The following is a 14,393-nucleotide window of genomic DNA, read 5'->3' on the forward strand; positions in this document are numbered from 1 at the left end:
AAAACAAAACAAAACAAAAACAAAGCCTTTTCCTTTCCATCTGGTAGGTCCTGATGAGAATTTAATGCATCATCATTAGTAGCCCACATAAGATTAAAAAAAATGGGATTTTTCTCTTACTATTATATTGTGATGAGATTTATTTCTAACATGATGAACCACATGGTCCTTAGTACTTTCACCCAAAGTGTCTTTCCCACAATCTGCTGCTAGAGATTAAACACTGAATGCAGGGCTTTACTCAAATTGGGTAAATGCTTTACCACTGAGCCACACCCCAGCCTTTACAGTCAGGTTCAGTATTAGCACATTTACCAGTCATTCCAATATGGAAAATTTTCATTAAGATTTGCATGAAATAGTCTCACATGTGGACAATTCCTCCATTGACTGAAACATCACAGCTGAACCTTCCAATTGTCTGATTATGCATTTTAGCAAAATTACTTAATAGAATTCTATTCAAATTTTAATATATATTGATCTCATTTTCACATACTAAATAAAGAACAGCTTCTCCCACTATAAAACTGATTTCCTACCAATGTTACAGAATAAGATTTGATTCTTCATCAGTTTGAGTCACACATTTTATTATACGTTGCCATAATACCAATTATGTTTTTGTATGATTACTTTAACCCACCACAGCTATTATTAGCTACATGAGACAATGGGTAGTAGCTAAACTGAGGATATTTTTGTGAGACAATTTTGACAGTGTACAGAGCTAGAGGAGAGAAGGAGAAAACAAGGAGAGGTGAAGTGGGGAAAGACACCACCATGTCAAAGAATCTGGGGCTTTTTATAACTGCAGTCGAACTGAGAAGAACGGAAAGGAGCTGCTGCTGCTGTGTAGAAATGAGAGGGTAGTCGTTACCTCTAAATTGGGATTCCTCAAATCAGCTTTCCATCCAAACTGCCTCATGAGAGCAATTCCAATCACTCTTCCTACCTCCTGAAAAGTGGCAAGTTACAGAAAAACAAGAACATAAGATAGAAGAAAATTTTAAAACAGATAAGAACTAGCAGTCTGGGAGGGGAAAAAAAGCCCAATTACCTGATGGTAATAGCTGATATACCTCCAGATTGCTTATGCACAGCAACAGGGCTATATTTTACTTTCTCCATCTTTCAAACCCCTTGGGATTACTTTCTACTTGTAATCTCTACTCTTGCAGTCTAGGTGTGTGACGTAAGACCATGACCTGATATGTGATTCCTACTAATAAAGGAAATGAACACACACTAAATTATTAAGCATTAATTATTATCATCTTCTATGTTTATACATGACCAGGTCAGCTTCATTAAGACTCTGGGTTTGTGTGATTTTAAGTTTGGCTAAAGGATCCAGATGAACTGTGTGCTACTGAGCTTTGCAAGGGCCAACTAGTGAGGTCCTGGGATGGAAATGGGTGTCCTCCCTTCCCTAGACGGTTAGATTTCATGTGTACTGGTATATCTGTGGTCTCGGTCCCAGTGACAAGCCTACAAACATCACACAGTGCAGGGTGGTCCCCAGTAAGCATACAAACATAATGAAGAACCCCTAATGTGTTAAGACCACAGCATTGGGATTTACAAATGAACCTAGGGAAACCATTGTGCAGAAAGCAAAAGAAGGCCATGATGTGGACCAGCACACCATTCCTCTGGAGCCCCTGAGGCTACGTCAAGAGGGAAACACACTTTCAAAGACAGTCAATCACACGAAGGCAGATGACCTCATCCTCTGCCTGGGCCGTGTTACCTGTTCTATAGGAGGTGTGCTTTTGGGAAGTGGGATCCCACCTGGGCCATGAGCATACCTGTCCAGTGACGGCCTTTCCAACATTCCCACTGCAGCGACAGGAAACCCTGAAAGTCAAGTCCTCCTGGTTCTGAGCGCCACCTGCCTTCTCCACGGCATTCTGGAGTCCCTGTTGGTGGAGTTCATCCCTCCTAGTAACAGCATCTCCCTGCTCCGCTGAGTCTTCTGGTAGTCTGTCCTGCCGGCCTTCTCTGTGACTCTCGCCAGCCGCCCGTGTCTCCTCTAGCTTTAATTTCTTAGCAGTGATAATTTCATTTTCTCCTGCTTTTCGTTTTAGTGGGTTAGCATCCTTTTGAGGAAGATTTTCTCTTTTTGTATCAAGTTCGAGAAGTTTTTTCCAAAGTGAAATGGCCTTCTGCCAACTTCCTGGATCATCATTTATAAGTCTCTGCATTTCATTAAGTATTTTTCCTAAATAAACAAAACCTCAGTTTATTCATCCCATTGTCAAGCTTTATAGACAAGTGTCTATTACATTCATCAACCCAGATTTTATGACCTTTATTTCTTTAAAATAGTTTACTGAATTGCTACATGAACAAAATTTCACTTTTATTTGGAATTTATATAATTTACCCTAAGAATATAAAGCAGAATAAATTTCACAATTTTATATTCAGAGTTCTAAGTTTTATTGAATTTATAGAAATCCCATGTACTACCTTAGCAAAGAAGTCATTTATCCTGTGATTAATACACTCAGTCAGATTGTTAGGTTTTTGTTTTTTGTTTTTTTTTCTCTTCCCTGAGACAAGGTTTCTCTGCCACCCTGGCCACCCTTGCTATGTAGGCCCAGCTGGCCTTGAACTCAGAGAGATCTGCCTGTCTCTGCCTCTGGAGTGCTGGGATCACATGTGTGTGCCACCATGACTGGCTCAGATTGTGTGTTTATGCACAGACCTAGAAGGCAGAGTGACCTTTGAGATAACAGTGACCTTGCCCATGGGGGTGAGGGGAGAGGGAGAAAAGAAAAGGAAAAAAAGAAGGGGGAAAAATCAAGGCTTAGACACAAGAATAAACTGAAAAACAAGAGATCAGAAACAGAGAAGCTGAAGTTTGGACCCACTTCATTTAAGACCACAAAAATTTAACATAAATCTTAAAATGAGTTTCCATGAAATCAGATTTCACATACACAAGACACTTACTGGCTAAAGGCTGCCAGCCTCCTCAGTGAACCTGAATGTTACCACTATAGTTCCTTCAAGATGACAGCTCCAGGATGACTGTGAAAAAATTATGTTAACCCCACAAACCATCAGGATTTGCTTTCATTTTTCCCTTCGAGTCTTGATTTCTGTCACTTTCATTTTTCTTGAAAAAGCTTCTTATAAATTTCTGTAATTCTTTGATGTCTTATGCACATAACAATCAGAGTGAAGGTTAATGCAGTGTTGAATCCTGCAGAGTCTGACTTTTTAAATGGCTTTAACCACAATCTTGAAATTATTTATACAAGATAATTTTATACTTAGGGAATAGTTAAGAAGTCTCCTAAGCTCCCTTTATACATAGTCATAAGTTTGTTGAAAACATTTCAGGTTCTAGGAGAGAAAAATTTTGCTATGTGGTAATTTTCCTACTCTAGCACTCAGTTAAAATTTATAAGATGACAGTTTTTATCAACTTGTGATGGATAATTGTATTCTGGTTATTATATGCTTTGAAAATCCAGTAATACAGTGGAGCATATTTGTCTCTAGAAAGAAAATATATGAACAGTAAAACCCAGAAGGCAGACGGCAGGTTCCACAGAAGTGATGGAGCCTGCTATAGACACGTGACAGTACCAGGGAACTGAAAACTGTAACTAACAATGACACAGCATGAGTGAACCTATGAGTGTAAAATGGAGACACAACTGCGGGCAGGTAAAAACATCGGGAACATGCTTTACCTTTGTTCAGGGAAGAAACTGCAACTGGAGGCTGCTTCTTCATCAACAAAAACAGTCTCTCTGCTGACTTTAACTTCTTCATCAAGGTCAAATCTGAACAGGTGGTGAAAAATACTTTTCCTGAAATATATTCAACCTAGATACAGAAAAACATATGTTAATGTGGCTCTGGGTTAGAATAAGGACCACTTTCTTTTTCCCTGTGATCATTGGGGACATCTATCTGAGGTTAGGTTCTGTAAAAGGGACTGCCAACATGTATTTTTCCTTTAAACACTTAACAACCCTAAGGTAGATTTTATCATGCCCATTTTCCACTTCAGAAACTGACATTTAGGGCAGGCTACATAATCTGCATAAGGTCACGTGGTCATATGAGTATGCTATTTCTTGTAAAGCACACACCCATGTGACTAGAAAAATATTAAGACACTATTCAGTAATTACACTACCAAACCCCACCCACTACTTAAAAGTAGGCAAAAGAAAGGTATTAAGCATAGCACAACTTAGGTGTGTAGACCAAGGTGGATATTTATTAAATATTTCCATGTCTAGCAGGGAACTTACAATAAATGCTGAGCAATAATGCAATAGATATATAAACTAAGATATAAAACTCCTAAGATAGCTCTACGTTAAATCCAGAAAGAAATGAAAAAGTTTAACTGCATATCAGCTGTACTGATGAGCGTCGCAGTACTTTAGCACTGAATACGGAAGCCACCGTTTTTTTAAATGCCAGGGAAGAGTCCTGTAAGAGCCAGGAAGCAGGGTTCTAACACAGAGGAGCAGGTGCAGAAGCAACAGCGACCTGGCTGCAGCAAACTGTCAGCGTCCTGGCAGCACTGACTGAATTATGCTGATTGATCATGTCAGGGGGATGGATGGCACAGCTTAGGCCAGCCTGATATATGGCCATGAAATTCTGAGTACCACAGATGGTAATGGACAGCCATTAAAGAATTTTGATGAAAACTATGACAGCAATGATTTAGTTGACAGAAAAATTACCTTGGAAGCGGCATAAAAGACGGGGTGTGGAATGTGATGCTGGAGGGAGAAACAGATTGCTGAGGTAGAAATGATGGGACACATGGCCATGGAACAGGAAAATTGACAGGAGTGAGACATTACACATCACACAGAAACAGTCTTTGGGAAGCATGTGGTACATTGGGAAGGAAGGGAAGTGGGAAACTAACTGATCACAGGGAATTGAATGTCGTGTGGAAGTATGGACTGTCTTGGAGTGCTACTTTCCACAGTGGTCATGGCTGACTGACACAGTCCTAAGCTACCTGGTGCTTTTTGTTGAGTGTGTACTCTGAAGGGTCATTTGTGGTGACAGTGGAAGGTGGTAGAACTTTTAGGTTTGGCCTAGCAGGCAGTGATTGGGTCACACCAACCTTGAAACCACTGCTGGTCACCTGGTTACTGCTGGGTCTCTTAACAGTAGCTACTTCATTCCCAGAAAAGCAGGTTGCTATAAAAGAAAAGCTTAGATCTTATTCCTCTCGTGCAGACAGCTCCTTCAGACTGGCTCTCATAGCTTCTCCACCTCACAGTGACAGATGGCATGGCCATTTGAGACACTATCCATGCTATTTCAACTTTCCCCTACCAGAATGTTGAGTCAAAAAAGTTCTTTTCTTTGTATGTTACCTAGTACCAGCTATTCTACCAAGCGTGCAGAATGAACTTTTGAAACCACATGCTTACGAAGTTACCATTCAAGGGCTGGAGAGATGACTCAGCAGGTAAGAGCACTGACCGCTCCTTTAGAGGATCTGGGTTAGATTCCCAGCACCTGCACTGGGGCTCACAACCACTTAAGTTCCAGTTTCAGGGATCCAGTGCTTTTTTCCTGACCTTTGGAAGCATATGGCTCACACAAGGTACAAAGACACACATGCAGGGAAAACACCAATACACATAAGATAAAATAAATCTTATTTTTAAAAGAGGTCATTGTACAACTTAAAATCCTTGCCAAGATCTCTCCCACCAAAAAAACAAAACAAAACAAAAGTACTTTATGAAGATGAATGGTTTTAAGACTAAGCAATAGGAACAGAAGAGATGGATGGCTCAGTGGTCAGGAGCACTTGCTGTTTTTGCAAAGGACCTGGTTCCTAACACCCAAACGACTGCTTACAACAATCTGTAACTCCAGTTCCAAGGCATCTGATGTCGTTTTGGCATCTAAGTGCATGAATATGATACAGTCACATGCAGCAAAACACTGATACACATTTTAAAAAGAGAGATTAATTAAAATACCAAATCCATTTCCAAAACCCAAGTCAGTGTTACTGTCATTAGAATTGACATAAGGCTTACTAGTAAAGGCACATCATCAAAAGTAGCTTCCTAATTTAGTCACTGTGAGAATCACATAGTTACATATATGAATACAAGCGATTTTCTCTTTGGGAATATTAGCATTATCTCAAAGGAGGAGGCAAAATGAAGTTTCGTATTTAAGACATCATCACCTGCTAACACTAGTATTTCCCTTTTCCTCCAGCTTTTTTGCATTGCTTTGGGGGTAAGATTTATTTTTATTATCTGTATTATGTGTACCTATGTAGATAAGCACACGTGTGTCTGGCTGACGTGAGATGTCATAGATGTCGGAGTCTCCTGGAGTTGAAGTTACAGGCAACTGTCAACTGTGTGATGTGGCTCTGGGAACCTAACTCAGATCCTCGGTGAGAGCGATATGGTACTCTTAGCATCTCTCTAGACCTTCAATTTATCCATTTAAAAATGTTATTTACGTGTATGTGTATGCCATGCGTGTTTGGATACTCATGGAGGCTACACGGATCCTTTGAAACTGAAAGTGGGTGTGGTGTGGTGTGGGCGCTGGGGACTGAACTGGGTTAAGACCTCTGAGCCATCCCTCCAGCCACTCGCCCTGCTACTACTTTTAATGTTTATTTACTTGTGTGAACGTGTATTTCCGGGACATGTGTGTCACAGTGTATAGCGTACGTGGCGGTCTGAGAAAAACTTGTGGAGGCAGCTGTCTTCTTCCACCGTGGGGGTCCTGGAGACTGACCTCAGACCACCATGCTTGGGAGCAAGCACCTTTCCCCAGGAGGATCTCTCAGACCATGATTTATTGCTTCTGACTGATCATATTCAATTATAAAATTATGGAGTAATGTGACAGTCTAGACTTTTCATCTCAATATTGTTATTTGAAAGCTGTTTACGAGTTGTTTCACCCATTTTGAATCAAATGCAAATGAAGTGTCTAAACCAACTGGCTTAATGTCTAATGCCTCTGCAGACGAACTAAGAGTGCTTCCTAGCTGGCATGTCTAAGTTATTAGCATTTCTGTCTTTCCTTTCAAATTCATGGACTGAAGATTAGTTGATGTTTAAATTTAGGCAAAACATACTATCACTGGCATGTACCAAAATTCTAATTCTACAGACACTGTTTAGACCTGGAATGAATTTTGAAGCACTAAGTGATCTGTTATGGTGGTATCTGAGTTTGTTTTGGTTTATTTTTCACGACTGAGTTTAAAAATAGATTTAATCTTCAAAATGGCATCAAATGGAAAGAAAAAAAGAAAAAAGTTCAGAATCTTGAAAATGCATATACAAGCATTCCATCCCACAGAAATAACTATGAAGTAACCCCCTTAGCTTTAGCTATCCCCTACTGTCGTGACACTATTAAGAAAGGAAAAACTGGTTGGCCTACTGAAGGCTTGGGTTAATAGTCTCTGCTGTGCGCGTTTACAGAGATCAATGAACCAATTGACAGGAGCTTCTGCTTAGCTAGCGCAACGCCACCTCTGCAATGTTCAATTTTATCTTAAAGGTAACTAACGCTACTGTGATCCTTACCAAAAATTAGTGTTTAAGACATTACGTATTGTTTTAAAGAGGTTTTTCTGCACATAAAGTGATCTAAGTGTGTATGAACTATTTTTAAATACCCGCATACCTTTAAAGACATCTACATCACCACTGGAACATGGGGATGGAGATGCAAGCTTCAATCTGACCAAGCTCTAGACACAAGTTAACAGGAACCCAGTTTGCTGGAAATGCAGAGGATGGAGCTTCCATGCACCCCAATACTCCTGTGCTGGAAATAGAATTATCACATTATGGGAGGTCGGAGCTCTCTAAGGCAGAGCTCTGCCGTGGATGAATGTTTCTGAGGAAATGGAAGGTTATAAAGATGAACTTTTTCTCCCCGGAAACTGTCTGCCATGTTAGAAGGTGGCAAGAAGACCCTCATAGATACAGTCCCTCAGTCTTGGCCTTCTGAACCTGTAGGACTGTAAAAAGGGCATTTCTCTTCTTTACACAACATTCAATCTGCAGTATTCCTTTATGGCAATACAGAGGATCAAGACACAGAGGAACACATTAAACCCTGCCATGGAAATGTTGGTGTCTTAGTTACTTTTCTATCACTGTGAAGACACAGCACAATCAAGGCAACTTTTAAAAGAAACCATTTAATTGGGGGCTTGCTTACAGTCTCAGAGGGCTGGCAAGGGTCATCACGATGAGGACAATGGTGGAAAGGTAGGCAGGCAGGCACAATGCTGGAGCAACAGCTGAGAGCTTAAGTCTTTTCCTCAAGATGAGGGCAGAGAGAGAAGGTGGGAGAGCCAGACACACACACACACACACACACACACACACACACACACACACACAGAAACAGGATGGGATGAGCTTTTGAAACCTCAAGGCCCATCTCCAGTGACACGCTCCTTTACAAGGCTACACCTCCTAATTCTTCCTTAACAGATCAATTGGGACCAAACATTCAAATAAAAGAGTATTAGAAGGGGTCATTCCCATCCAAACCACCACAGCTGGCAAGTCTAGACTAGGGTAACTTTGTATCCAATCCAAGAGCCACCAGGATGTGTAGTTTGGGAGCACCTGAAGTATCACCAAGGTGTGGGGAAACAAGTATACTTTCAATGGGGCATCAGTGACCCCATTCAATAGCATAGCCACGGAGGGTCAGAAAACTGGCCCTGGTGAGCTGAGAATGGCTTAACTTTTTAAAAGGGATGCAAATATAACATCAAAGAAGAAAATGTAGCAGAAATCACAGATGACTAATAAAGCCTACAGGAAATGAGGTAGGAGCTGAACATGAGGCACACAGCTTTTATTTTAGATTGCTTGGCTTAAGGGCAAACAACCTAGTCACTTTAAAATGAAAATTCCGAGAGAAATAGAGGTAAATTTATAGATCAGATGAAAAAGAATATCAACCAATCACAGTGTGTGGATGGTATTTAAATCCCTACTTTTACACAAACAAAAGTGATATTATAAAACAAATTCAACTTTGAATACTAATTAGGTATTTGATGATAAGGAATGATATTTTTAGCTGTGTAAATGATAAGGTGACATATTTTAAAAAGTCTTCCTCTCCTTTACATCACACTATATACCTGCTGTGAACATCATAATTTAGAAATACAGAAGTAAACATGCCGATGAAATGATTCCTGGGATTTGCTTAGGAATATTATGGGTTGGAAATGTGGCAGGAGGGATGAATGGAGCAGAATTCACTGTTGATGTCTAAGACAGCTGGTTGATGAGCAGGGAGAATTCACAGTATTATTCTGTTTGTTTTTGTGTCCATGAAAACAGCTAAAAGGAATACACAGGAGGCTATCTGCTGCAAGCTGTTCTGGAAGATTTACCTGAGTGGCAGTCACCTGGGAAGGGAGAGCGCGCTCATGCAAACACCTGGGCTCAGCAGCCACACTGCTGAAAGGAAAACCTTTTGGGGCTGGCACCCAGGAATATGCACCTTCAATAAGCTTCCTTGGTGCGTCTTAACATCCACTAAAATCATGAAAACACTGATTGAAATTGAGTGATTACCTTCTAAAAGTAAACAATCACTTCTGAATTAATTTGTTTTATAAATTCAGATGTTTGAATATTAATTTTCTTCCAGCAAACCCAAATCCCTAGGAGACTCTTTTCACCACAAGAAGGATTTTTATGTCTCCCTGTGCAACTCATTTTGGAGGAAAGCATTTATGGAGCACCAACTGTTTGCCACGCACTCCGTGCTAGCTGCCTTTAGCTGAATGATACGGTGAAAGTAAGTGTCAGCCAAGGAAAAGTGAAGCTTCGAAATCTGAAGAATTTATCCGAAATCACGTGTCTACTGAAGAACAGTGTAAGCGCTGAATGTTTGTTCTTCACCATGGACACAGGCCTCACTCAGTGCTGCAGGGGAGGTCCCCACACTACACCTGTGCCTGCAGAAGACCCCTTGGTGGATTCGGTGAGTCCCAAAAAATAGTTGGGAAGTCTACCTTGGTCTATGCTGACCATGCACAGACTCCTTCCTTGGCATTATTATTTCCTAAACAATTTGTTCAACAACGGACACAGCATTAGTGCCCTCCGTCATCTGGACAGAGTTCATGCGTGCAAGTTATCAGCAAACACTCCACTACTGTGGGTACAGATTCAAGAAATCATGCATTTTTGTACAAGGAAAAGGGAGGTGTCTTAGAATCCTCCTCCTCAGATATTAAGGTGAGGCAGATTAGAGGGACCCCTCTTGGGGTAGAAGGTAAGTCTACTGTTCCAGTACTGTTAAACGCTGACATTAATGATTGCAAATAATTTTTTTCCCCCAAATACCCTCTTAGTGTTTGTTTTTCCTTGAAATAAACTAAGATGTTGTGGGCTGGGGAAATTTGACTCTCTGGGTGCTTTAGACCTTTCTCTAGTGCTCTGGCTGCTTTTAGTAAGGACTGTCAGTCAGCTGTATAGCTGGGCTACCTTAGTACCAATGTAGACACTCTGGACCCTCCATGGAGGTCCTGAGGAAGGTGCAAGGCAATCATAGCTGTTTGCTGCAAAAGCACAATTCATTTAAAAAGACACCTGTTCAGCTATGGCTTTTTCAAACACCTTGCATTGACACCCCCCCCCCCCCAGTCCCCTTTGATATTACATGTCTTGGTAAACTATACATGACCCGCGGACCCAGCATTTATTCTTATTCAGAGGGGGTGCATTTTGCTTGACAGCCCAGCAAAAGGCGAGTGGTTGGTACAAACAGTTCATCACTTGCATGAGGGACCTGCCATGATTAGTTTCATTTGTAGGCACGACTGTATTTGGTCCATGTAAATATACATTCTCATTACATCCCTTTATAGCTGTAAAAAGCGAGCTGTTTAGCTTACTTTTTGATCCAGCTGGGACATACCCTTCTTACCTGGTATTTTTGCAAAATTAGTTCCGATAAAAGGCTTCTTTCAAATGATCTTTTTTTGTGTGTCTATTTTTAATCTTTATCACTAAGGTGGGATGAGTTGGTGACACAGAGAAAATGGCAGAAAAGGTGGCAAGGCCAGCTTCAGAAGCAGAGGTGGCAGTAATATTAAGAGGACATTGGCCCCAAGGAATAGCCAGGAGAGAAAAGATAGAGAACAGTGGCAAAATGAACAAGGGTTCTAAAAAGTGAAGATGAGAAATGGTGGGCCCTGGTTGCTAGAAGAATTTAGAGGGTTGCCAACCTTAAAGGCCAAGGTTCTCAGCCCAATTGCTGTAACAGGAGCCACAGCCAAGGCCTCAGGGTCCTGATACTCCAGGCCCAAGAGCTATAAATCAGCAGCCAGTTCTCAACCTGTGGGGTGTGACCCCTTCAGGGGGTGGGTTCAAATGACACTTTCACAGGGGTCACCTAAGACCACCGGAAAACACAGATATTTACATTGTGATTCTTAACAACAGCAAAATTACAGTTATGAAGCAGCAACAAAAAGCCAATTTGCCTGCTCAACCATGTTCGTAGCAGCTTCATTCATAATAGCCAGAATCTGGACACAACCCGGATGTTCCTCAATAGAGGAATGGATACAGAATTTGTGGTACATTTACACAATGGAATACTACCCAGCAATTAAAAACAAGGAAATCATGAAATTTGCAGGCCAATGGTGAGATCTAGAAAAGATTGTCCTGATCATCATCTGCTTCATCCCAGAAGCAGAAAGACACACAGGGTATATACTCACTTTTAAGTGGATATTAGACCTATAATATAGGATAATCATACTAAAATCCGTACACCTAAGGAAGCTAAGCAAGAAGGAGGACCCCGGATAAGATGCTCAATCCTCACTCAGAAAGGCAAACAGAAGGACATTGGAAGAGGTAGAGAACAGGGAACAGGACAGAAGTCAACCACAGAGGGCCTCTGAAAGAATCTATCCAGCAGGGTATCAAAGCAGATGCTGAGACTCATAGCCAAACTTTGGGCAGAGTGCAGGGAATCTTATGCAAGAAGGGGGAGATAGAAAGACCTGGAGGTTGATAGGAACTCCACAAGGAGAGCAACAGAACCAAAAAATCTGGGCCCAGGAATCTTTTCTGAGACTGATACTCCAACCCAGGACCATTCATGGAGATAACCTAGAACACCTGCACAGATGTAGCCCATGGCAACTCAGTCTCCAAGTGGGTACCCTAATAAAGGGAACAGGGACTGTCTCTGACATGAACTCAGTGGCCTGGTCTTTGATCTCCTCCCCTTAGGGGGGAGCAGCCTTGCCAGGCCACAGAGGAAGACAATGCAGCCAGTCCTGATGAGACCTGATAGTCTAGGGTCAGAGGGAAGGGGAGGAGGACCAACCCCCATATCAGTGGACTGGGGAAGGGGCATTGGAGGAGATTAGGAAGACGGTGGGATTGGGAGGGGTTGAAGGAGGGCTGCAGCTGAGATACAAAGTGAATAAACTGTAATTAATAATAAAAAAAAACATAAAAAAAACCCCTAACAATTTGCCCCCGGGGGTCACCACAAATGAGGAACTGAATTAAGGGATCACAGCATAGGACGGGTGAGAACCACTGCCATAAACAGAGGTTCAGTATCTAAAGTCTGGAGCAAAAGGCACCGCACAAAACCCACAAAGTAAAACTCAACTTCGTCAAGAAAGTAACAAGACTCAAACAACTGGGCCTGTAAAGAATATATGCATTTAAGGTATAAAGGAAGGATTCTAACTCCAGATACTGCCATTTCATGGTTTCTTTTGGGGGGGGGTTGGGACGTGGGGAAGCCAGGACGAACCTGGCTTTCGCACACGCTTCTGTTTAAAACTTTGGCGGGGACAGACGTGCGGTGACCAGGCTGGATAGAGAACGAAAGCACCAACCATCTGGGTGCTGACACCGTAGGATCTGAGTGAGGCCCATGGCCCGCAGGGATGGAGTGCCGTGTGCTCACTCGTCCTTCCCGGGCCTGAGCCCCCAAACTGGAGGCGAGGGGGATCCAGGGCTCCGGGACCCGACGGGACGCGGCCTCCCCAACACGGCGAGCCTGACTCACCTGCGTGGCCTCCAGCCGCGCGCGCACCTCCCGCATCAGGAACGGCTCCAGGCCGCGGCCCGCGGTGCAGAAGAACCGGGCGCCAGCGGCGGGGTCAGAACCCGGACCTGACCCGGCGGCCGCCATTGCGCCCCGGCGCGGCCCCGAGACCCGGTCACGTGGGCTCGGGCGCGCGCCCCGGCGCTCTCGGAGGAACGCGCCCCTGAGCGTCGGCTTCGCAGGCGCGCCCCCTCTGGAACGTCCTGGAAACTACACCGAGCCTTCTCCAGCCAGGATCCCGAGGATGCTCTCCCGACTGCACCAAAGCCTGGGCCAAACTCGGGAACTCAGGGGGCCAAGGGCAGAAGTTCTTGTTCTCCAACAAAACGTCTCTATGTTCCCGAAACTTGTTGCATTTCTTGCACTTGCCCAGACGTCGAGGTAAATAATGAATGTTCCACTCGGTTTAGTCCACCAGATTTGAGTAACTAGTGACAGTATTTGAACGGTAGTTTTTTTTTTTTTTTTAACTCTTAAGTTTTAAAATGACAAAGAAAATACGACATATGTAGAATAAAATCTATTTCTAATTCGACCACATTAAATTAGCTATGTGGATTGTATTGAATCAGCCACATAGACACTGTTAAGTGAGCGTTTCTGGATATAACCTCTCGCATAGTCCAGAAACGGATGCCGGTGGGTAACGGATATTCTCTCCCCACTCACACACTGGTCAGCTCACGGAAAGTTCCTTATGGAGTCCTGTCACCTGAGCTTTTCAAAAGGTCAGTCCTAAACGGGTTCATTTGGTGAGTCATCTCGGCCCTTTTCCAAACGGTTCTTACCCGCTGGTTGTTGCTATGGCTGATTCCAACGTCCTTATACTTTGGGTTCCCATCGCAGGTCCGCGTGAGGAGGACCATGAAGCCTCATTAGGACTCTCAGCACATGTTACCCACTGGGTGAGCTCGTGCGTACCGCTCATCCAGCTCAGCTCAGGGATGGTACAGCTGCTTTCTGCCAGTCAACAGGCTGTGTTGAGGAGTCAGAGGCAAGCGTGTGGAAGTCAGGGACTTAGAAGATGGTCATGTTGACTGACTTACCTGAAGGAGGAAGGAGAGAGGAGATGCTTTCTGGAGAAAAGCAGCCCTGAGTCCCTCCTTGAAGGATGGGGGAGGGGTAGCAGTAGACGTACACACTTGAGATTGTATGTGTACAATGGAAGCAGGAAGTTCGAGAGCGGTTTGGTATTAGAGCATCAACTAGAAGATGCAATGAATAGACAGAGATAAGGATAGAGAAGCGTGGCGGGGGGGGGGGGCAGA

General features: G+C 43.0%; 1 protein-coding gene across 1 annotated transcript in view; it reads right to left on the reverse strand.

The window, feature by feature from the left end:
* Window positions 1-13,218, reverse strand: part of Thumpd2 (THUMP domain containing 2) — a 37,723-nt gene extending 24,505 nt beyond the window's left edge. The window contains 4 exon segments of the mRNA XM_055618866.1: window positions 881-958; window positions 1,812-2,224; window positions 3,711-3,846; window positions 13,087-13,218. Coding sequence (XP_055474841.1) covers window positions 881-958; window positions 1,812-2,224; window positions 3,711-3,846; window positions 13,087-13,212 — 753 coding nt within the window. The 5' untranslated portion in view covers window positions 13,213-13,218.
* Between the last annotated feature and the right edge of the window lie 1,175 nt (window positions 13,219-14,393).

The sequence above is a fragment of the Psammomys obesus genome, unplaced genomic scaffold (genome assembly GCF_907164565.1).
Source record: "Psammomys obesus unplaced genomic scaffold, mPsaObe1.curated_primary_1811, whole genome shotgun sequence".
Taxonomy (NCBI): domain Eukaryota; kingdom Metazoa; phylum Chordata; class Mammalia; order Rodentia; family Muridae; genus Psammomys; species Psammomys obesus.